General features: G+C 39.7%; 1 protein-coding gene across 3 annotated transcripts in view; it reads right to left on the bottom strand.

The window, feature by feature from the left end:
• ADAMTS9 (ADAM metallopeptidase with thrombospondin type 1 motif 9) overlaps positions 1 to 24,507 on the bottom strand; it is a 171,935-nt gene that overhangs the window by 117,792 nt on the left and 29,636 nt on the right. For all 3 annotated transcript variants that reach the window (XM_082639425.1, XM_082639426.1, XM_082639427.1), the window contains exons 5-12: positions 22,955 to 23,038; positions 22,739 to 22,854; positions 21,706 to 21,746; positions 21,481 to 21,586; positions 16,545 to 16,691; positions 15,148 to 15,289; positions 13,091 to 13,195; positions 6,210 to 6,355 (exon numbers count right to left, since the gene is read on the bottom strand). In XM_082639425.1, the coding sequence (XP_082495551.1) occupies positions 6,210 to 6,355; positions 13,091 to 13,195; positions 15,148 to 15,289; positions 16,545 to 16,691; positions 21,481 to 21,586; positions 21,706 to 21,746; positions 22,739 to 22,854; positions 22,955 to 23,038 (887 nt within the window). The remainder of the gene's footprint in view (positions 1 to 6,209; positions 6,356 to 13,090; positions 13,196 to 15,147; positions 15,290 to 16,544; positions 16,692 to 21,480; positions 21,587 to 21,705; positions 21,747 to 22,738; positions 22,855 to 22,954; positions 23,039 to 24,507) is intronic.

Here is a 24,507-nt window from a genome sequence, read left to right as displayed (position 1 = left end):
ACACTCCATGTAAAAGGCAATATTGCCGAAGGTTATAGATACAGATTCTGGAAACAGGATTTGAATCCCAGCCCTGCTTCTTAACCATGGTGCAATCGTAGGTAAATCGCTCAGTGTTGCTAAGCCTCAGTTTCCCTACCTGTAAAAGAAAGATGATGCTAATATCTACTTCAGGGGCTGAGTGAGGATTAATGGGTTAATAGATTCAAAGCACTTGAACAAGGCCAGCCATACAGTAAATGTTTAGCTATTACAAGGCTCTGTAAACTACAGCCTGTGGGCCAAATCCAGCCTACTACCTGTTTTTACATGGCCAGTGAGATAAGAATAGTTTTTACACTCTAAAAAAATTTAGAAATAAATAAAAAGAATATTTTGAGACATAAGAATTATATGAAATCCAAATTTCCCTGTTCATAAATGAAAGTTCTATTGGAACACAGTTACACCCACTCTATACATATTATCTACGCATGTTTTTCACTATATCAGCAAAGCTGAATAGCAAGGACAGCCATCCTATGGTCCACTAAAACGAAGATATTTATTATCTGACCCTTTACAGAAAAAGTTTGCTGACCCCTGAGTAGTCTAGTGTACAGGGCACCATGTCACTTTGCAACTTCAGTCACTGACTGTGCACAGCCATCCTGTGCGGTAGGTAGTAGCATCCTTGTTTCTGAACCCTTGCTTGAACTGGGTTCAGAAATGTTAAGTAACCTGGCAAAGTCACATGCAGTTAAGTGAGACATACTGGCTGAGAGACCAAGGCAGGTCTCCCTGACCCAAAGCCCACAGTCTGGCCTCTCTCCCATGCTGCCTCTCTTGAGACAGGTCTCTTTCCATTTCAAAACTGATTCTATGACTTTATTTGCTTTTTATGTAAAGGCAAATGATACTTTATGAATAAGCATAAATTTGTCCTTTAGAAATATATGGCTTTTTTAATATCCTAGACAACAGGATCTCTGCTTGATTTGCATGTCCTGTGTAATGAGGACGGCTTTACACAACTGAACTTACGTTTCAGCATGGAGAAATTCATGTTTTAATTTAATAATTTAGCTGGATGGAAGTTTTTTCCCCATATAGGTAAATACTGAAAATTATAGGAAATGTAGCTTTAAAAATAATATTAATCACATTTTCCAACTATTAAGATCCTTTTAAAATAATGCTTGTTGAATAGGGATGGAAAGGACTTAAGGAAATTGCTGATTAATTACTATGAAAGTAACTATATTCAGCATGGGCAAGCTGAATCATACATACAAAGAAAATTCACGATGTAGCATGGCCAAAGCTATGAAAGAGTTTTTGCCAAGATCATGGCAGGTGCATTCTACTCTCAAGCAAAGCTAAACTTTGGTCTGCAAATGGGTTTGAAAAGAAATCTCAACATCTATGTTTACTTACGATGAATTACAGTTAGCACAAGGAAGAAATTTCTAATGATACAACAGGCGGCCTGAGAAGGTAGTGTATTTTCTACATTTGGAGGGTTTTAAGAGGGGTCTAATGACCGATTACGGAGAATGCTGAAAGAATATTCAACGATTAGATGGGGTGGGCCAGGGAGCCATACTACCGATCGTTAATAATTCTGCCAAATGGGGCAGTCTGTGGGACTGGATATCTCTATTCATTCATTAGTTAATGGCTCTCCCACAGCAACCAATTCTCAATATTTCCAAAGACAGATCCTTCTTGACTTATGATGGGGTTATGCCTTGTTAAACCCACTGTAATTTGAAAAGATCTTAAGTCAAAAATTCACTGAATGCACTTAATCTACTGGACATCCTAGCTTGGCCTAGCCTACGTTTAATATGCTCAAAACACTCAGGTTAGCCTACAGTTGGGCAAAATCATCTAACACAATGCTTATTTTATAATAAAGTATTGACTGTCTTTTATAATGTATTGAAGACTATACTGAAAGTAAACAACAGAAGGGTTATCTGGGTACAGAATGGTTCTAAGTGTATTAGTTGTTTACCCTCATGATTGTGTGGCTGACTGGGAGGTGCAGTGGCCACCGCTGCCCAACATCAACAGAGCAGCCTTGCCATGTGCATGGGATCATGCTGTACTTGATGAGCAAGCTTTAGAAAGCATATCCTTTCTAGTTTCATATCCCAAACAAGCTGTTGGTCCCAACTGGCTCACCATCATGAGAATGGAGCCCTAATGTTTTATCTTTAAATGCTTTATTTTTTTAAAACCATTTTTGACTGATGCCCTACATATAAGATAAGCATATGTTCTGGTTTGTAAGGATGGTCCCAGTTTACATCTGTTGTCCTGGAGAAGTTATTGATAGCTCCCCTTTCAATTCTCAAAGTGTCCTGAATTAAACAATTATGTGGTCACCTGATCTATAAGAAACATGTAATAGAATAAAATTTAAAATCAGAATGACCAAAAACATAACTTGGAGTACCAAACAAGACAAAGACCGTGTATCACTAGCCTGACCAAAGATCAAAATGCAAAATTTGAAGCACTCTTTCTACTGAATGCGAATTGCTTTTGCACCATTGTAAAGAAATCTTAAGTCTAACCATCGTAAGTTGGGGACCATCTGTAAATTCATCCAACTCAGCGCTCAAAAAAACTTTGCTGCCATTCTTTACACCCAAATGAGAGACTGGTTTTCTTACATGAAACAAACATATGTTTATTCTCTTTTATGGAAGATTTCATAAGCAGTTGCTATGCTCAAAGCCTAAATGGGAAATATTTAGTTCATAAATCCTGTCTTTTCTCAAATCTATGAGTTTATTATTATTCTTTAATTTAACCTATCTCCTAATTTAAAAGCAAAAGAGAAGCACAAAAAGAAGGAAATATTTTGCCTTTCCTAAAGAACTCGTGTGATTTTTTAGTTTGATGGACTATAACAATTCTATAAACCATTTTGTTCCAGCCACCAGGAAGCTCAGAGCCAAATTTAGAGCACAAAACAAGTATATGGGCCAATGGCCTGGTAATGAATCTTCTATTTCCAACACTTTGTCTTGTTTGGTACTCCAAGTTATGTTTTTGGTCATTCTGATTTTAAATTTTATTCTATTACATGTTTCTTATAGATCAGGTGACCATATAATTGTTTAATTCAGCACACTTTGAGAATTGAAAGGGGAGCTATCAATAACTTCTCCAGGACAACAGATGTAAACTGGGACCATCCTTACAAACCAGAACATATGCTTATCTTATATGTAGGGCATCAGTCAAAAATGGCTTTAAAAAAATAAAGCATTTAAAGATAAAACATTAGGGCTCCATTCTCATGATGGTGAGCCAGTTGGGACCAACAACTTGTTTGGGGTATGAAATTAGAAAGGATATGCTTTCTAAAGCTTGCTCATCAAGTACAGCATGATCCCATGCACATGGCAAGGCTGCTTCTCTTTTTTAGCCTGCATGCTTTCAAGGAAAATAAAAAACCTAAAAATATAGCTTAAAGTATCCAGATGCTAAATAAATACATTTTTGAATCACATGAATACAGTGAAAACATGAGAACTCAGTGTTCTCAATAAAGGTATACCTTGGATTCTGAAAATGGAGATCTTCATTATATTCTAAGGGCTCCGCAAACTGAGAAAAGCATTTTGCCAGCAATGGGGGGGCTGGGAGGGGCTGCATTCTCTGAAACTTCCTGAGAATCAGGACAGCAACCACTTCCACATTCTACATAATGAACCATTTGTTCTGCGAATTTCTCTGAACAAGCTCTTTAACTAATTTGGACCTGACTTTCCCTTTTCAGTGTCCCTTTCCCTTGTCTAATTGACTCCCCCAGTGCCATCGTAACCTTGGTTTTAAGAGGCAGACTCCTTCCTTAGTTCCCAGGGACATCCCGAAGTGCAAATAACTTGGAGGAGTTTTAATGAAATGATGTCAGTGCTGACACTCAACTAGGTGGATTGTATTATTTTAAAACCTCCCATAGCAAACAGCCAGGACAAGGACCTCTAATTGAAGTCTGTAATGATCGGTTCCTAACTTCTGAATGAGAGGATCTTTGCTTCACTTTGAAGCTCAAGGTCTTTTCCTGCTGAGATCTTTACACTGGGTGATTTCCTTTGTCTGCTCCATTCCAATTATGGAGTGATTTATCTCTTTCCACTTTCCACACTAGTTTTAGAATTATTCTAAGACTATTTAAAAAAACAAAAAGCAACCCCCCACTTCTTTTGAATGGAATATTCTTGAGTCAAAATGTTAAAAGTACTTACTATTTGCAATATCCACACTATCATGATAATAATAGCTCACTATAATAATCACGATTTGGTTCAATGTAGCCACCCAAGAGTTTTTAAGTTTTAAAAAAATTCATATCTGTTGCTAGCTTAAAATGTTTTATTTTGAAACTTCAACAGTACAAGCAGCTAGGATATATAATTGATTTTAACAAGCAAGCTGTGGAACAATATATATAGGATGACCCTTATTTTATATTTTGTAATATTTATTTCATATAATACATATTACATCTATAATCTCTTTTAAAAGTTTGAAATAACACACAACAAATGATTTTTTAGTGGTTATTTCTTGTGGGGGAGTATTGGGGGTAAGAATAATAATGGCACTAAGTTTTTATATGATATACTTTTGTATCTGAATTTTTTGAAAGCATCTACTATATTTATATTATTATTTTAAAAACTAATACTAAGTATAGACACTATGGAAAAATCTAACCTAACGTGTATTAGTTTATATCCATAGCTACAGTGTTACTTTTACAGACCAGAGCCTATGTCTTATAGCTCTTTACTTGTCCTTAGAGATTAATATTACGTGGATATGAAATAATGTTGGACTGTGAACAAAAATAAATTAAAATAAATTGATCACCATCTGTGATTTGGACTATACAGATTATTTATTTAGACCAGGGCTTGCAACAGCAGGCTAAAGCTATGTCCTTTTTGGTATACACAATTCATATTCTTATAAAACATTGGAAGCACCCCACCCTTGGTCTGCAGTACTCTACAGTACAATCTAGTCTACTGCACAAGCCTGCTTTGCTCCTCTACCTGCTTGCTTCTCTCTACAATCCAGTCTGCTATCCTTAATGTAGGCTGTTAAAAATAAATGAGTACTGCTGAGCCAAACCCTTTTACAAAACCCCAACGCAGCTGGTTCTTAAAAATGGTTTGAGTTTGCACATCTAAAAACGAATCTGGGAAGACCTCTTGGGCTACATAGGTTCAATGGCAATAATATCATGTATTATTTTCTATCCCTTTAAACTTTATGCATCTTACATCCACACAAAATTTTATGTCATTACTTATAATGAAGATAGCAACTTTTTAAATCCACTTATAAATAGCCTCTCCCCAAACACACGTCTGTCGTGATAAGATGCTGGGAAAGAAGCCTGTGGGCTTTATTTGAGAATGTAAGTTTCAACAAGGTTCTACCGGTAGAGACACTCATGGTCACATTCTGAGAATTATCCTGAAAAGCAGTTTACTTTTTTTTTTGCAGTACGTGGGCCTCTCACTGTTGTGGCCTCTCCCGCTGCGGAGCACAGGCTCCGGACGCGCAGGCTCAGCGGCCATGGCTCACGGGCCCAGCCACTCCGCAGCATGTGGGATCTTCCCGGACCAGAGCACGAACCCGTGTCCCCTGCATCGGCAGGCGGACTCTCAACCACTGCGCCACCAGGGAAACCCCCCTACTTTACTTTTGATTCAAAAGTAAATCCTGACTTAGGGCTCTAGGTCCCTTGGGGTTCCACTCATGCCGCCTTGGGGGTCTGTGTGCCCTTTTCAGCATTTCAGTAGCTAACTGGAAAGGATATATTTATCTACAATCTGGAAGGAAATGTCTGATTTCTTTGTTTCCTCATGAAAATCCCCTTGTTCACTTTATTAGTGTGCTATTCCAAGCTCTGGGCGGGGGGGCTGGCAGTGAGTATACCTATCAAAATTGTTGACCAACCAACACAAAGCATCTACCATTTAAGAAACAAAACTTTTAATAATAAAGAGTCACAGGAGAAAAATAATAATACAGAGAGATAGAGCTTAGATAACATTGGTCTGGGCAGCTCTAGATGTCCACCCACTGTCTAATTTGGAAAGAGCTCTTTACTTGCCTCCAGCTAAATTATTCCCTTTAGGAATTTTTTCACCCCTGCTACCCCGATAATAAGAGTGACGAGTTCTAGGACTTACTCTGGTCTGTTGCACTCTCGAACAGCTGTTTTGATACCCCCTCCACATGTTCTTGAGCAGGTTCCAAAGTGACTCCAACTTCCCCAGGATCCATCAGTCATGGGGACCTCCATTTCTTTGGGAACACAAAATCCAAACTTGCAGTGCTGTATTTAATAAGGGGAACAGTGAGGGAGAGCTCGGTGCTTGAGATATTGTAGGACCCGCTGTCCTTTTAAACATACCATACTTTCATTGTTTTCCATGCACTGGTTTGAAATGCTACAATTGCATCATCTACGTGAGTCATGGAAATGGTAGGGAGTTTAATCTCGGGCTTAGTGGTTTTAGGCGGTGTCTTCATTTACCACTGGCTTGAATAAAACTGCCCAATGAGTGGCTGGCTCCAGGCTGTTAGGGTAGGTCCCATGGCCAGCCTAGAAGCGCTCAATTAGTCTACTTGGAAAAATGAGGCGTGCAAATGGGCTGTCTACTGGTTGTAGACAGGGCCGAAATGAGTTATTGGATTTGCATAGTGCATCTCCATTAACAAGGCCTAGAGATGTTGTGAGCCTGGTAAAATACAATGCTTTACTGCTCCTCACAGATTTGAAAACCAATTTTAATTAAATGGGAGAGGGGAAAAAAAGCTGGTTACGTGATTCCTATAAACTCCCTCTAGCAGAGAACACAGGATGAGACTAAAGCAAAAATGGACACATTACAGAGAGCCCTAAACTTTACTGCTTTTTGGTTACTAATGGTTTCTGATTCTACAGCCTAGAGCAGGAAGAAGGCCATGATGCTTAAAGCAAAACAAAGTAAAACTCCTCAGCAGGACAAGTGAGTGGAGAAGCCCATTTCAATCCTCTGCCATTGTTGGGGTGTGAGGCCCTGACACAAAGCCGAGGTCAATGAGCAATGGACAAAGGAAGAGGGGCGGCAGTGGCAGCAGGAGGGTGACGCCCTGCCGCTCGCTCAGATCTCTGAAGCGGAGCTGGTGGTGGCCACTGTGATTTATCCACAGGGAGGACCCGGGCACGCAGTTCAGAAGCAGAGTAGCCTGGAGGCCAGGCGGTGGGGGGAGCGTGTGGGGAAAGGGAACAGATAAGAGGCTGGTGAAGCCTCAGTCAATGGCCAGTCCCAGCAAAGGTCTGGCGAACAATTATTTTAAAGAGTGCAGTTAGGCTTTCTCTATTCTGCCCTGCCTTCTCCCTTGTAATTATCCTCCTGAGTATCTGAGGACACATCCCTTTTCCTGGGCTGTTTGGCTGAGGCTTAAAAGGTTCGGCATCCAAAAAATCCTGGGCAACTCTGCACCCAAGAAATGAGGGCAGAGGTGACCACATCACTCCCTGAAATCATTTTATAGTTGTCTTTACAGCGGTCTTGAACATTCCTTGGAATATATGTACATAAAATCAATGAGAGGCAGCTTGGTCTAGAGCGCCACTATCCAATAAGAGTGTAACATGCGCCACATATGTAATTTAAAAAATTCTAGCAGCCACATTAAAACAAGTAAAAAGAACACTGAAGGTAACTTTAATATATTTTATTTAGCTCAAACTGTCTAAGACATTACTATGTCTCCATGTAATCAACATAAAATTATAAATAAGATTTTTTCCCACACTTTCTTTTCCATGCTAGATTTTTAACACCTGGTGTGTATTTTCATTTTAGCGCATTTCAGTTCAGACTGACATTTCAAATGCTCACCAGTCATGGGTAGCTAGTAGCTGCCATATTGGACAGAGCAGGTCTTAAGGGGACAAAGCTTAGCAGGCAAACAGTCTGGTGGTGTGGGATGGCCTTTCTACAAACTAACTGTGACCTCGGTGAGTCACTGAACTCTATTTCCATAGCTGAAAAATGGGGACCTACCTGCCAAAGTTGTTTTGAGTATAACATAAGACAATGTATGGAAAGCACCTAGTACACAGCTAAGCACATAGGAGACCCAACTTGAACAAGGTTTGTAATAATAAAAGCAAATATTTACATAGCACTTAACATTTGCCAGGCATTGTTCTAAGCGCTATGTATGTATTAACTTACTTAATCCTCACAGCATACTATGAAATAGGTATACTATTACCCCCATTTCTACAGAAAAGAAAATGGAGGCACAGGGAGGTGGATGTCAAACATCTGGTAAGGGGCTGAGCTGATACTGAAACACAGACAATCTGGCTCCAGAGTGCATACTCTTAGCTGTGACACATGCTGCCTCTCAACTGTGAGCAAATGGGAACAACTGTTGACATCTAAATAAAGACTGAAATTTAAAAGCAAGATTAATGAGATGGTTAGGTAAGGCTGACACTCCAATGTGTCTACCCAATATCCATTCTCTCCTTCATCCTTATTAATAGAATCTATATTTCCCTGGATTCTTGTATAGATAGGAATGGTCAAAGAGATGTCAGCAGAATTCACTGGGTCAGATTCCTGGGAAGGTCCTTTTGCCCCTTTGTTCCTTGCCCTTTCGCTTCATTCTGCCCAAGACTCAGAGTTGATGGCTGGAGCTATAGCAGCAATTTTGTGACTTTAAGGACGATGGCCATTTGCATATGATAGTAGAGCAGAAAGCAATTAGGAACCTGGGTCTCTGATGATTTTGTAGACCTACCATAATAGCTCTATGGCCTGCCTACCTCTGACTAGTTTTTTGTGTGTGTGTCAGAAAAAGAGCCAACTTGCTTACACTACTACAATTTGGTCGGACCTGAACAAAATTCCTAACTAATATACAATTGAGGTCACAGCTGATGCCCAAATTCAGCCATCAAATCTTGACGACAGGTACACATTTTATAAATTCTACACACTAAGGAGAACGTTCCTATGACTAGTCATGGACTTTCATAATGAAATTTGTCTGTAAATACATTTTTTTCCTCATGTCACTTCAGTCTTCAATCTGTTGGCCTCTCTATTCTATAGACTCTATCTCCACACAAGAATAATCTTCAAAGTGACCATAATTCTCATTAAGCATTACCATAAACCAAAGCAGAATAAGGGCATAGGTTAAGAAGAGTGTTGCCATTCAGCACTGGATTCAAATGTCCTCATAGGGTCCCTTTTTAACAGAAAACCTAATTAAAAATTCATCTGCAAATTAAATATTTCTTACTGACACAACCACTGGCAGGGGTTCACAGGGGAGGGAGAACCTCAGAGGAAGAGGAGAAGAACCTGAGGTGACAGAGGCTGGACATGGGGACTGTTTGGTGAATATGTATCAAGATAGTCTATTTTACCAGGAAATTGAACAAACAATAATTATGTACTGGAAAAGCCATTACATCATAACAAACCATTAGCGGCTACTGGAGGCAGAGCCAAAATATATAGTCAGCCTTTCCTAAAAGTGTTCAGAACCATTTAAATGATATTTTACATAAATGCTCTTTTTGAGATTGGAAGAACGATCTGGAGGTCAATTTTGTCCCAAGGAGGCTTAAAACACAAGAGTTTCAAATCTCAGATTTACAAACAGGGTTAAAATGAAAATGTTAATGGACTTAAGAAGAGAATGGAGAAAATAAAAGGACATGAGAGAGTCATTCATCAAAATAACATTGTGTCAGCAACCCAAGACAGATCACTGCTGAGGGAGCAGGGCAGAGAGAAGAGAAAGAAAAAAAAAAAAAAATTAACCCAGCAGCAAAGGGATACAGAATTTGCTAGAGAAAAGGATAAGGTTTTACTGCCAATTCTATGAAAACAAAAGTGAAATGGAAAAACACAAAGAACGTCTATGCCAACATATTCACCATCTTATTTGTAAAATGCATAAATGTTCTTCTGGGGAATAAACAAATGAACATCCACATCTTTAATATAAGTTGCTAGACTTAGCCGCTTTTCTAAAACAAACTAAAAATGAACCTATCATGTTCTCCACATAGCTGCTTCTCTGAAGGTGTTCTGAATCTGCCTTTTGGAATGCCTTGATGTCTCTTGCTTTTGCTGAACAAAAGCATACAAGGGAAATGTCTTCTGAAAGATCTCCCCAGTTTCCCCATTTGTCAGGTATAAGATTACTGTGCAATCTCTTAATTTCTGTTTCTGTTACAAAAACAGAAGACTAGAAGAAGACACAACAGACACCTTCCCAGGTTCTGTGCTCCACGATTGACTGGGACACCATAGTACTACATGGAGCATGGTAGCCTGTACATGACTATTTTACTAAATACAATTCATTTCATCATACAATTGAAAGCTCTACTTTGTTATGGTTTTTCCAGCAGTAACATGTGTCAGAAAGAGACATAGTAGGTGGGTGCATCAGATTGACTAAGAACCATGACATAATATCAGTGATTTTTTTGAGCTCAGACAGACTCCATTTAAATATGTAGTTGGCTGGCTCCAACTCAAGCCAACTAGCCAAGTTGTCAACTAGATACCATGTCTATTGTCATCTCTCACCAACTGAGAGCAGCTATAGGGGTCACTGTGTTTAGAAGGACTCTGAGGCCACATTGTCATTTAGGAAGAAAGAGTGAATGCTTGATGGCTGCCATGGAAACCTGAGAACCATATCCCCACTCAAACCTATGATCCTCTGGCCATCAGAACTTTGAGTTAAATGTTTTGCAAAATGTGAAAGGTTCACTATGGCCAAAGAGATATATTTCTTCTTAAGCTAATGAAAGGTGCGGTGCAGAAACTGTTATGCCTATGTCCTTAGGCTGTTTTCTTAGGCGGCTCCTGGAGAAAGCAGTATTCTCAATTGCTAAGGTCCTAGCCATCGAGAAGTGAGACCAGAGCTGATGGAGTAACCAAGCTAAATCAAATGAAAAATCATCTTCATTATAATTTTATAAAACCACCCTAATAAAGTTTAAAAAATAGAAAAACCACTCTGAGAAATGACTGGATAAGCCACTAGTTCTTCTATTTGACCATGGAAACTTAAAGAGCTCAGTGAGCTTGAGTTATGGCCACTCCTGTGGACCCTGCAGCCCCTTCAGACAAAGAAAGCAAAGGAGAGAATTGGGAAGGGAGTGGGTAGGGTGTGTGAGGACTCTGCCCTGAATGAGCTGAATGACCTTGGGCAAGTCACTGCTCTTTTCTGTTTCCTATCTATAAAACTGGGGAAGGGCCATCATCAAAAAATCTAGAAACGATAAATGCTGGAGAGGGTGTGGAGAAAAGGGAATTCTCTTGCACTGCTGGTGGGAAAGTGAATTGGTACAGCCACTATGGAGAACAGTATGGAGGTTCCTTAAAAAACTACAAATAGAACTACCATATGACCCAGCAATCCCACTACTAGGCATATACCCTGAAAGAACCATAATTCAAAAAGAGACATGTACCAAAATGTTCATTGCAGCTCTATTCACAATAGCCCGGAGATGGAAACAACCTAAGTGTCCATCATCGGATGAATGGATAAAGAAGATGTGGCACATATATACAATGGAATATTATTCAGCCATAAAAAGAAACGAAATTGAGCTATTTGTAATGAGGTGGATAGACCTAGAGACTGTCATATCATAGAGTGAAGTAAGTCAGAAAGAGAAAGATAAATACCATATGCTAACACATATACATGGAATTTAAGAAAAAAAAAATGTCATGAAGAACCTAGGGGTAAAACAGGAATAAAGACACAGACCTACTTGAGAATGGACTTGAGGATATGGGGAGGGGGAAGGGTAAGCTGTGACAAAGCGAGAGAGAGGCATGGACATATATACACTACCAAACGTAAGGTAGATAGATAGTGGGAAGCAGCTGCATAGCACAGGGAGATCAGCTTGGTGCTTTGTGACCACCTGGAGGGGTGGGATAGGGAGGGTGGGAGGGAGGGAGACGCAAGAGGGAAGGGATATGGGAACAGATGTATATGTATAACTGATTCACTTTATTATAAAGCAGAAACTAAAAAAAAAAAAAACTGGGGAAGGGACGGTTAAGTTCCTCATCTCTGAGGACCCCATGTTTCCACTGAAACACTCTGGGGGCCACTGATTCCACAAGGTAAAGAAGAAGCACAGAAAATGAGATGAGAACAAAATATTAAAAGTGAGTAAAGTGGACAATGAGAGAAGAAAGGAAAAAACTTATGTAAGGATAACATGAGACTCAGATATAGTACAGGGATTACATCATAGGTAAGTGACTGAACACCATTTTTTGTATGGATTAAAAAAATCAGGTTTATATCTACAACTTTTTGTAACCAAAGCCTTAACATACTACCTTTTTTTTTTCTTAGATGGACACCACGTGCAAAGTTTGCATTAATCATATTCCTAGTTGCTGGGACATTGTTATCATTGGGTTGTACAAGCAGCAGATTTTGTTTGGCTATTAACCAATAAGTAGGAGCCATTATAACCAACTCAGAATGTGGATTTGGATGTATCTCAGGTGACATCACAGTGCCTTAAAGGGGTCAAAACAGGCTGGGAAAAGCCTTGTATCCAAGTAGTGAGCACAGCAAGTCTTCCCGTATTTCCGTAATTTTAAGATGTTCCACCAACTTAATAATGGCCTTCCACTGCCACCCCAAAAGAAAGAGGAAGAGAGAGAAAAAGAGAGAGAGAGAGAGAGAAAAGAAATGTTACCTCACATTAAATGTACCCATAAATTGAAAAGCACATTGGGATTTAAAAAACATTAAAATGAGGAAAAGTGTGTCTTAAAATCGAGGCAATAATGATAGCTATGTCCCTCGTGTCAGTATTATGCTATAAGGTAAGTCTGCACAACTTTCAACAGGAAAGTTGAACCTCCTGCCTCAAAAAAGTATTATGCATGCTGATATACGCTACATTAACTTATGTTCTAAACAACGGTGACTGAGCCTACAGCCCAAATCTTGCCCATGTCTGCCCCAAGACAGAAGGACGGATCGGGGCGTTACTTGCCTTTCCAGGCTCACACTCGGTCCCATCAGCCCAGGGCGTGTGCTGAGTCCGGCAGCCTTTGTGCGCTCCATCCACATTATTGCACCAGAGCCGTCTGCACTGCATCTGCGCAATTCAGTTGAATGACAATTCAGTGACAGTGTGATTAGAGGATATCAAGCAAGGCAATGGTTGCTTTCAACTAACCTTTTGCCAATGATGTAGAGCATAGGTTAGAAAAGGATTTTTTTCTTGGTATGATAAATGATAAAATATTCCAACGGATACAGAGAGCAGCCCAGGACACACATTTCTATGCCTGGGAGGACTTGCCGGGGTGTCAAAGGGGAACTACTATGCAACAGAAACATACGAGATGTCATCTGGTCATAGTAACATCTCCCCATATTACAGATAAGGAAACTGAGGCTGGCAAAGAGCAAAGTATCACACTGGAAATATGTGATGTGAGTTTAGGTTTGCAATGAGCTGTGATTGGAGAGTGGGTTTTGAGTTACGTTGTGATTAGAGTTAACATTTGGCTTGATGTTAAAATGGGTGTTTTTTTCCTACTAAGCATATGTTATCATGATCATATTATGACTCTTTTCTAGGGCTTTCAGGGGTTGTCAGAGGAAAGAAGGGACAAAATATCATGAAATATTTCAGGTATGCAAAAAGTATGAACAATAACATAATGGATACCCATGTGGTCACCACCCAAACAAAGAAAGACTTCACAGACTCAGCTGAATGCCATGCACACTCATTCTCAATCCCAATCCCTTCCCCTTCTTCCCACAGGTAACCACTGTCCTGGTGATGCGCACCATCTCATCATTCCCATTGCTTTTACTACCAATGTATAAATATCTATCCATGATATACAGCATTTCAGCTTTAAACAAACAATGCTGTTCGAGATTTCAGGATATATGGATACGTCCTACAACTTCCTGTTTTTCCCCTCTACACACTCTGTTTTTTGAGTTATCCAAGTTGACATATTTAGCTCTATTTCAGGCATAGTTTTTAAAGATAATTTTTCTCCTGATGATGAAAATAAACAATATTCATAGTAGAAAAATTCAGAAGCTACTATTTTTTAATAGAAAAAAAGCTTTAAATGATCCAGTCTTTCCTGAAGCTTTTTTCCCCCTTTTACATTGAGAACATACTCTGTAAAATAATTGTTTATCCTGTTATTTTAATTTAAAACTATAGCTAGAGCATGTTCCCTTGTAGAGTTACTTTTCAATTTTTGTATAATATCGCATTAAATGGAGATACTATAGTTTGCTTAACCTTTCCATTCTTGGGCATGTGCATTACTCTGCATGTTTGCCATCAAGAGTAACAGAGAAACGAATATAATCATAGATACATTTTACAGAAAATTTTTTGTTATCTCCATGGAATCACTGTACCTGCCAATTTACCAAGCTATCTTTGAACCACTCCCAGCAAAATAAACAAACAAATACCCAAAAGAATAGAATGGGGCATCCCAGAGAAGCACAGTTCTGCTGATATGCCTCCAGATAACCACTGGATCAAATCGCTGGTCCAAATGTCCATGACACATACATCAAAGTGTCACACACTTGCCAGCTGAGCTACCACCAGAAACCGTTTCAAGCCCCAGGTGGTCACAGGACACAGCTTCGACAAGCTAAAACAGGGAAACAGGTCTGTCTCACAAATTACTGAATCTAGAAGAGCACCTAAAATAAAAGTCATCTGGACAAGGCAGTGGGAAGGAAAGGAGACAAGGAGGGAAAAGGGCTGAGCTCTGTCATTACGAGCTTTGTAACCTTGTCCGCTCTGAGCCTCACTTACCACTTATAAAATGAAAATGGTAATGGCATCTCCCTTTTGGGCTGAGAGTGAAATGAGAAAGTTCAGGTAAGGCCCACATGCAACACCGAGCACTATTACTGTTTATCCCCATCATCACTATAGTCAATGGACCACTCAATGAGTGGTTTATGTTAAGAGTGAGAATCCAATGGAAAACTATGAATAAAAAAAAGTCCAGAATCCATTTATGAGGGTAGAAACGGCCCCCAGATACTTACCATATACGGGCACACCTGAGAACCTGGTCCAAAAATCAATTCACATTGTTTATTCACGTTGTAAAGGAGGCCTGGCAGTTGGAAAGGCAAAGGATAGGGTCTGGATTCAGGTTCGTTAAGCAGACACTCGCCGTAACCAGTGCTGTGGAAAGCAGAAAAACAAAGATGGTGAGGGCAGTGGATAAGATATGACTGTCAAAGGCTCCAGATGACAGTGAAGGCCATTCTGTCATTTTAGTGGTGCAGAAGATGGTTCCTTTTTTGTATTTGTTTTATTCATTTCATCCAAACTTGAGTCCAGAAGCTGAAGTTCTGTTTTCGGTGCATACTTGTTTCTGGAAGCACAGGCTGTGCATACAACATAACCAGGAGGAAATATGTACCTGTTCCAGAATTTACCACCTTTCGGGGCAATTACCTATTTATTTTTCGACGTCTTCTCCAATAGGGTAAAGTGTCTTAGGGGTAAAATTAGTGCCTTTTTCACCCAAGCATGGGGCCCTGTCCATAACAACAAGTGTTTAGTAAATATTTGCTGATTTGCTTAGTGTTACAATAAGAAACACTTTAAATCACCTGGTTAAAAAAACCACACACACACACACACACACACACACACACACACACACACACACAGCAACCTGCCAGTTCTTCCATGTTTCTGAAAACATGTCTTCTGGAAAATTCACACCCGGTGAGTTCTGATTAACAAAACCCCCTCTTCCCTGTGGCTGGGGAAATATACACCCAGTGACCTTGGGACAATCACTTAACCTTTTGTACATCTGGGAGAGATGAGCAATAAGTCTGTGACACAAGGATTTTGTATGATGTAACTGGATCCTTGAGCAGCCTGGTGGGAAGCTTAAAAAAAAAACAAGAAAAGAGAGAAGGAGAAAGAGTCAAGGAGATAGAGAAAGCAAGAGACAGAGAGAGAATGTTCTCAATTCGACAATATGGAGGTCTGTGCAATTTTCGTCCACCCATGTAACGTTCTTTGGGGGCGTCTCACTTCCCCACCCCTTTCCAACACCAAATTACTAAGTTAGAAGCACATAAATATTTGTGGCCTTCCTTATGTCATCATATTCATGGTCCCTTTCCCAAGACCTGCACAGATTTCACAGCTTTACCAAGAATGAAGCAACATGTTCATATTCTCTTTAAGATCCCGACCTTTTTCTTGAGCTCAGTCTGTAATCTTCTAAATTCTGGTGAGGACATGAACTACACAGATGTCAGAGAGTATTTTTCTTTTCCCTCCTCCCAGGAATGTCAACAAAAATAACAACTCAAAAGGAATGCTTGACTCTACATTTTCTTTCCCACAATTAGTTCACTGCGTGGAGGCCAGATACTAGCATGAAGGCTGTGCTCAAAGAAAGTTCAACTCTTACTCTAAAAATTCAGTGATGTATTTTCGACTACACTTGGACCACATCCAGGGGTTGGTGTAGAAGTTCAGTGTTGGGGCCATGACATGCTGGGGGCTCTTGACTCCTTCTTCTTTGCACTTATTGTTGTCATCATGAGGCATGTTGAACCTAAGGCCAAGGAGATAATGATATAAAGAAGTGAATAAACACTAAGGGATACAGCCGTTATAATTGCATTGAGAACGCATCTTAGAGAAAACATTCAACTGACGACTGCATTACGCATAAGAACCTGAGTCCTGGTGAGCAGAACAAAACCTACTAGAGGACTAAAGGTAGGGAGTAGAATAAGACATACTTCTGACCCAACTGAATACAAAGTGCCTTTAATGTAAAAAAAAAAAAAAAAAAAGTGAATTGGGCCACTATTCGGCTTAGCTGTACTTTTTGGAATTGCAGAGGCTCTGCGTGTGCTGTAGCTGGTGCTAGAACACAGCAGTTGGAATTCCTAGTAAGCTGCTGAAGGCCAGTTTATAGAGTCAAGGACTTGGCAGGTTAGGGTAACACTGCGCACATAAAGAGTCAGTCAACTGTCAAAACCTGAAGTCAAAAGCTTCCTGATGAGAGGCTCAGGGTGGGTCTTGGCATCTCTTCTTCTTCTTCGGGTCAGGCTGACAGATGCTAAAACCCTGCAAGTATACCGTTATAGAGGCGTGCAAAGTTCGTGCGCAATAAAACCCATTAAGAAAAACTGCAAGCATGGAAACGAGAGGCACGCCAATCCAGTTGGCTTAACCCAGAGATGGCAAATAGTTTCATGCTCCATGCCAATTACAATTGATTGGTACCAGCTTCCTGAAAATCTGGGCACAAAAGTATTCTTAAACTAATCCAGGTTCTGCCCGAGAAAAGGCTGTGATGGAGTGCCAACATCCTCTTGGGTCTGGGAGGGAACTCGGCAGCGGCATTAACACATATTTGCCATTCTTGGCTTAGAGAGAGGAAGTGGGGAAAAAAATGACAGGAAGCATTTCTCAATCCAGAAACATCAGTTCTATGACCCACATGCCTTTCTCAGTAAGATAATTATCCATTGGGTAACAAGCTCACAGGGGCTGTCCTCTGGATGACTATTCCGAATCACAAAATTGATGTATATGATTAATTTGGCATTTAGGGAGGAATTCCCTTCACTAGTTCACCTTGAGTTACAAAAACAAGGGAGTCAGAAAGAAGTATGTAGACTTGCTTCATATAAAAACAAAAGCTGGAATAAAAGTCTGTGAAGTCCATACCAGTAATTTCTCATGTTTGATTTCCTTTTTCTTTTAAAAATTTGGCCCCCTCAATAATTGCCAGATGGGAAATGTAAGACGGGTAAACTCCAACTGTCTTGGTTGAGCTTAATAGTAATAAATCCTTAAGAGTCTATTTTCTTAAAGGAATGACTGCCCAGGTTTCCAAATCCCAGCTGCAGAGTCAGTGTAATACCTCCATCAACAAACCTAATACAAGCAAAGTCTTCAAATCTTCCTTGTTTGTTTCTCTCTGGTGCAAAGGAGCTAGTGTTTATTCCCCACCCCACCATGACTTGATAAAATCCAGTTTATTTCACCGTGTAAACAGAAAACTTTTTTTTTCATTCAAATGTTAAGGCACGTTTGCTCATAGCAGGGGTGGTATAACAACTATTCATTGAGCACTTACTAAAAAATACTTAACAAGACATTTTTAGCATTCACAATGCTCCAGCTGGTGTGTTAAATGCATTCGATGCTTTATTTCATTTAATTTTATTTAATTTTACTTGATTTCATTTAATTTAAAATTATTTTTTTATTAATTTTATTTGACCCAATGAATAGTGTGCTATTACTATCCACATTTCACAGAAAAGGAAACTGATTTGTAGAGAGGTTTAACTATCAATATTTGATCAAGGTCACATGGTTACTAAGGGAGCTGGGATTGGAGTCTACTTAAGACTGATTCTAAAACCTCCTGTTTTGGAATACATACAAACTACATTCTCTCCTATGAGGCAAGTTGCGGAAGATTTGTCAGAAACACTGTGTAAGGATTTCTGTATTCAGTAGAGACTCAATTAGCTCCCGAATTCTTCCTGACTCTTAGATTCTGGGTGTCTATGAAGCTGGTACGAGAAGCCAGGAGCTATTTGTGAGCATACAATGACGCTCAACAAATACAAGGTCAGTTGCTTTTTCCTCCCAACAGCTCTTGGGTTTTATATTATCAGAAAGTCATGACTGTAACAACTTAACATTTAATTTTGAAAAAGTTCATTAGAAAATCTGCTACAGAGTACGGGAGCAAATTTTTTTAAAAAAGGATTTTAACTGTTCTTAAAATATGAACAAAGCTAACTCAAAGAGACAAGGTGCCAAAAGAAAAATAATTCATTAACAGGCTAGCAATATACTTTCTGTTTAAGCCACAACTCACATCATTCACCAATGATTTCATTTCTTGCTTCCTGACACTTTTGAGATGAGGGGTATATGTATTGTTTCCATCTTAGAGGAAGGGAAACAGCATATATTTTCCTCAAGTCAAAGGGAATGTTAGAACAATTCCATCCAGAACTTGGGTATCTGGCTGCCTGCTGACTCTGTCTTGGAACTGGTGCTCCAACATCATATGCTCCTACGCCAGCATTAGCTACTACGCTTTGGGTAGTTTAATATCTCTAAGTCAAACACAGGGACACAATAATATCTACCTTGTGGGGATTATAAAGATTAAGGGAGATAACGTAAATGAAAGCTCCTAGAACAATGTCAACAACATGGTTTTTGCAGGGGGAGATGTTTGTTAACACTGTGAATTGAGACTTCTCTATAGCTTAAAATATTTTGTTTTTGCTACTCAAAATTCCTACTTTCCTTAAAATGTCAATTTTATAAACTGGGCTATCTAAAAGGGGTTTATAAACTCTTTTGGGGAAAGGAATTAACAGGAAATTAATTATATTTCTTTAAACAGTATATTCTTGTTAGCCATATTTTGGGGGGAAATGTTAATCTGTTAATCACACAGGGACTTCCCTGGTGGTGCAGAGGTTAAAAATCTGCCTGCCAATGCAGGGGACACAGGCTCGATCCCTGGTCCGGGAAGATCCCAAATGCTGTGGAGCAACTAAGCTTGTGCACCACAACTTCTGAGCCTGTGCTCTACAACCCACGTGCCGCAATTACTGAGCCCGCATGCTGCAAGTGCTGAAGCCCGATCACCTAGAGCCCTGCTTCACAGCAAGAGGAGCCACTGCCATGAGAAGCCCGCACATCGCAACGAATAGTAGCCCCCGCTCTCCGCAACTAGAGAAAGCCCGCGCAGCAACGAAGACACAAAGCAGCCAGAAAAAAAAAGAAAAAAAAATCACACAAACTCTTGCCCTTTGAATACATTTCTATCTCTGTAACTTTACCCATTCCATTCTCTGGGGCAGGAATAGCTGCCCCATTGAAATGCCACCCTATTCCTCACTGTGAAATCTACACCTCCTATTTATATGTCTCAAGTAATTTACCAGATTTCATGTAGAACAAACAAATGAAAATCCCCCAAAGATTCTGTTAAAATAAGTTTGTTGAAACTGAGTTAAACGAAATCAACACTTTAATATAGGACTTGTCAGAGCCTTTACTTCATGCCATTTGGCCTTGGCATTCCAAGCATGGCTAGACTACGAAAAATTTTTTTAAATCACTGGATTACAAAACTCTTTTTCCCCCCATGGACCATTCTCTTGGAATCAGTGTTAGAGCCCTGTACTTTGGGAAATGCTGGTGAAATCAATAGTTTTCAAACCTAGTTCCAAGAAATCCTTGGGTTTCATGAAGGTGTTTCAGAAATCAAAGGACAGAGAGGCAGCTGACTAAGCAGGACTCTGATCTGCCACAAGGGCTTAACTAAAAGTCATGACTCTTTTATTCTCTAAATATTGGGCATCTGACGATATTTCCTTTGGAGAAAAAAAAAGGGGTGTGCTCTTAAAATATGCTTGAAAATATATGCATTATATGTGGAATTGGATTAGAGATACCTCTATATATGCATCTTGCTTTACGCCTATTATACTACACTGCACATAAAGTGCCTTAAAAAAACATTCGGTGAATGAAAAAGCTTGCTTAATAGATGATGTTATCTCTAAATAAAGTTAACATCTGACATGCAGATTAATACACAGCTGTATTATACAAGGACATCTTTTGAGAAAATTATTTCAAAAGGATATAGTATGAGTAATTTAATCATTCTAGAAAGAAAAGAAGGCAGATCAAAAACCAGAATAATTTTGAATAAATTTATACTGTTTTGCCCCATGTTCTAACCAGGCTCTGGCTCTAAAGAACAAAAAGGAAAAGCCAATTTCATAACGACCAGACACTTAGTGAACATAATTAGGAAATAGTTTCTTCTCTGTATCTTTGTTCATTTTTCCCCCTAAAAGAGGGATAGCTCTGTTCCAGAGGCTAATATCTAAAGGACAACCTCAGATATAACTAAAATCAGGAATGATCTGGGTTTGGGAAAATCGTGCGGGCCACAGCAATGTTGGAGGACCCTACTAAACAAAGATGTGTCAGGTAAGTTCTCTGGGCTGATATACCCTCTGTTTCAGTGGAGGGGGTAGAAAGGCCCCCTTTTTTCCACTTTGCAGTAGGAAAGGAGCATATTAGACCTTGCCTAGAAAACTTTAAAACAGTTAAAGCAAAGAGACGCATGAGCTATGGCTGAAGAGGGTGCACTGTATTTATTTAGCTTCCCAAAGTAATTTCTGCCAGCTACATTCCAAGCTTTTCAACCCTTCAAACTCAACTATGATTCAAGAAGCATCTTACACCCTCTAAAGTCAAGTAAATGCTCACTGATGTGAAGGAACAGAAGTTTTAGGTCACTCTAAATTAAATGAAAATATGGAGAAGAAACGTACACATGGCCCAGTTCATGGGCTATTGTAAAAGCTGTACTCAATCCACTATCTTCACTGATAGAGCAGCTTCTGTAGGGATCACAAATGGTTCCCAGTTCAGCCAGACCTATTAGAAGGGGAAAAAAAAAAAACCCACAAGGATTTACTTTAAAAAGCATTTGTGGCTTGGAAGAAAAACATGTCATAAAGTGTTGTAGCCAGAGAGGATACGCACAGTGGACTCACCTAAGGTATCACATTTGTCATGAGCTCTGCAGATATCCTGTCTGAAAGCAAAGCAGACTTAGGGTCTTGACACCAAAGAGTAAATGTCAATACAAGCAAACACTTTAGAATCTTCCAGGTATTCACAACATCACCACTTTAGGGGGGTGGGGGGGAGGGTACTGGTTTTACAAAAAGCAGACTAACAGAGCCAGGGATGTGCAACTCAAAAAAGTTTAGGAATCACTGGTTTACAGATTAAAAGCTACATTGAGAGGTCTCCTTCTGCCACAGGGGTAGCCAAGGGCAAGTGAAAACCTTTCCGTCCAGGATTTTTCCTCATACCTTGAAGCACGTGATTCTAGTTTCTGAAGAACATTCTGAGAAGGCTCTAAATGCCTTTCATTTAAGTTGATCGAAGAGCAAGTGTTTGTGACCATATCAAAGGTGACTGATGGGAGACACACTAGGCCAGCAGACCTCTTTGCTGCCCTGCACAACATTTTAAATATTTTTGAGCTAGAAGCTACCATTTAAAAATTGGGAGATTTCACATTTTCCAAAAAAAGTATCCTTATTTCTGGTTTCTTACAGAATCACAAAAGCTGGCAACATTGGACTTATATCCTGCATGGTAACGAGCTCAATGGGAATGGCAGCTGCCCGCTCTATACAGGTGTTTACTTTTAGACCTGCCTAACACATTTATTGCCTACTTGGTGGCGAGGGGTTACTGGTTCTCAACCCGGGGTTATTCTGCCCTCCTCCACCACACACCCTCAGAGGGCATGTGGCAACGTCTGGACAACACTTTTGGTTGTTATAGTTAAGAGAGGGGAGAGTTACCGGTAGGTAGTAGGCAGAGACCAAGGATGCTGCTAAACATCCTGCAAGGCACAGGGCAGTCCCCACAGCATAGAATTATCTGATCCAAAATGTCAATAGTGTTGAGGTTGAAAAACCCTGGGCTAGGGGCTGGCCACCAGGAACATATGACCTCATCCCATCAACATGACCAGAAACTAAAAGACTGGAGGAATAGACATCCATATACCTCGTTACAAGAACTGCTGTATCATGCTGGATTCCACCTGGATGGTTTTTTGAATGCTGCCACTGGCAAAAGTTTTTTAATGTTGTCTGGGCATTAAAAGATATGGAAGGTCCTTCCTAAACACAGAAAAGAATTATGGTTGGTCCGTTGCACCAATACCAATTAGATATGCCATTTCGGATACAGAGAGAAGAAAGAAGAAAAAAACTTTATTACCTGTTCATTATGAATCACAACTAAGTTCACAATTACAATATTAATTAAATTTCCAATACTTGGGTCTTTATAGATAGAGGCTACCTGCAACCGAGATAAATTTTTCAAAGTTAATTGTGAACTCCGTGTAAGCAATAAGCAATTCACTTTTTATGCTGGGCTCCACCTCTTTTTATGGTTCATGCAACATATGCATTTTGGAGTTGTGAATTTTCATTCAATCAACAAACATTTCTTAAAAGTCTCTTTGTAAAATTCATAGACGGCAGCTTTAGACAGTAATGAATGCAAACAAATTTAAATTTCAAGGTGTTTTCCAAGGAAACTGCATTGCCATGTAACTTAGCAGTTCTTTGTGCCAAAACACTGGATATTAACTTTTGATCAAGCTTTTTCATCCCAGTTGAAGCTGGACTGCCATTTATGGAATCTCACATGGACCACATACTTGCTAATACTGCTGCTGTACCAACCATTTGTGTTTTCTAAAACCTGGTAACCTGTTTTTTTTGGGGGGGGGTTGTTTTCATTATTATTGTTAATTATGAGAGCTAACATCCATTGAATGCTTACTGTGGACTAGATCCTTGCTGAAAACTGCACAGCAACATTCTGGGCTAGGTGTGACTATAATCTTTGCTCAAGAAATGAGGAAACTGAGGCTCAGAGAAGTTAAGCAACTTGTCCAAGACTAAACAGCCAGCAGTGAGTAGCAGAGCCAGAATTCTCAGCCAAGGTCAATTTGACACTGAGTCCATGCTTGTCATCAAAATCCTTAACAGGTCCGAATTTATGGGTTAGAAATGGAGTTGAGTCTATGCAAGGCCTGACTAGGTTTTCCTTTCCCTCCTCCAGGACAGGAGAGGGCTGGGGCACATGGGACTGAGCTTGAAGAAGGGGGGTGAGGGAGAGTGGGGAGGGGAGGCAGGTGGGGTAAGGGTTGGGGAACACAGTGTGGGGTGGTTCACAGCAGTGCAGGGAAACACAAGGAGAACCACAGGTCACGGAGAAGGAAGGAGAAATTCTAAGTCAGTGTTCCCAAACGGCTGCTTTTCATATTCAGTGGGGGAATTTAATACAAGTAGATTCCCATTCAAATAAACTAGAATCCATCTATTAATAGGAATGCTATGCTGAGGCTTAAAATGAATGAAGGCAGAGCACGTGGTATATTATGGAACAATCTCCAGTGTTTCAAGAAAATAGCAATATGTAACACCGTGTATGAGAATGCGCCATCTCTGAAAAAAAAAAGTGTATCCATACATATTTGCTTAAGAAATGTCCAGAGTTGCATTGTCCAACATGGTAGCCACTTGTCACGTGGCCACTGAGCACTTGAAATGTGGCTTGTCCGAATTGAGATGTGTTCTGAGTGTGAAACACATACTGGGTTTTAAAGACTTAGTACGGAAAAAAGTTAGTCTCGTTAATAATTTTGTAAATGATAACATTTAGATATAAAACAAAATACATGATTAAAATTAATTTTACCTGTTTCTTTTATGTGTGTGTGTGGCTAACAGAAAATTTTAAATTACATGTATCTATAC

This window comes from Mesoplodon mirus (assembly GCF_964341445.2).
Source record: "Mesoplodon mirus genome assembly, chromosome: 12".
In the NCBI taxonomy this organism is placed as follows: domain Eukaryota; kingdom Metazoa; phylum Chordata; class Mammalia; order Artiodactyla; family Ziphiidae; genus Mesoplodon; species Mesoplodon mirus.
The sequence above is the reverse complement of the archived record's forward strand: the minus strand, read 5'-3'. Positions and strand labels throughout refer to the sequence as shown.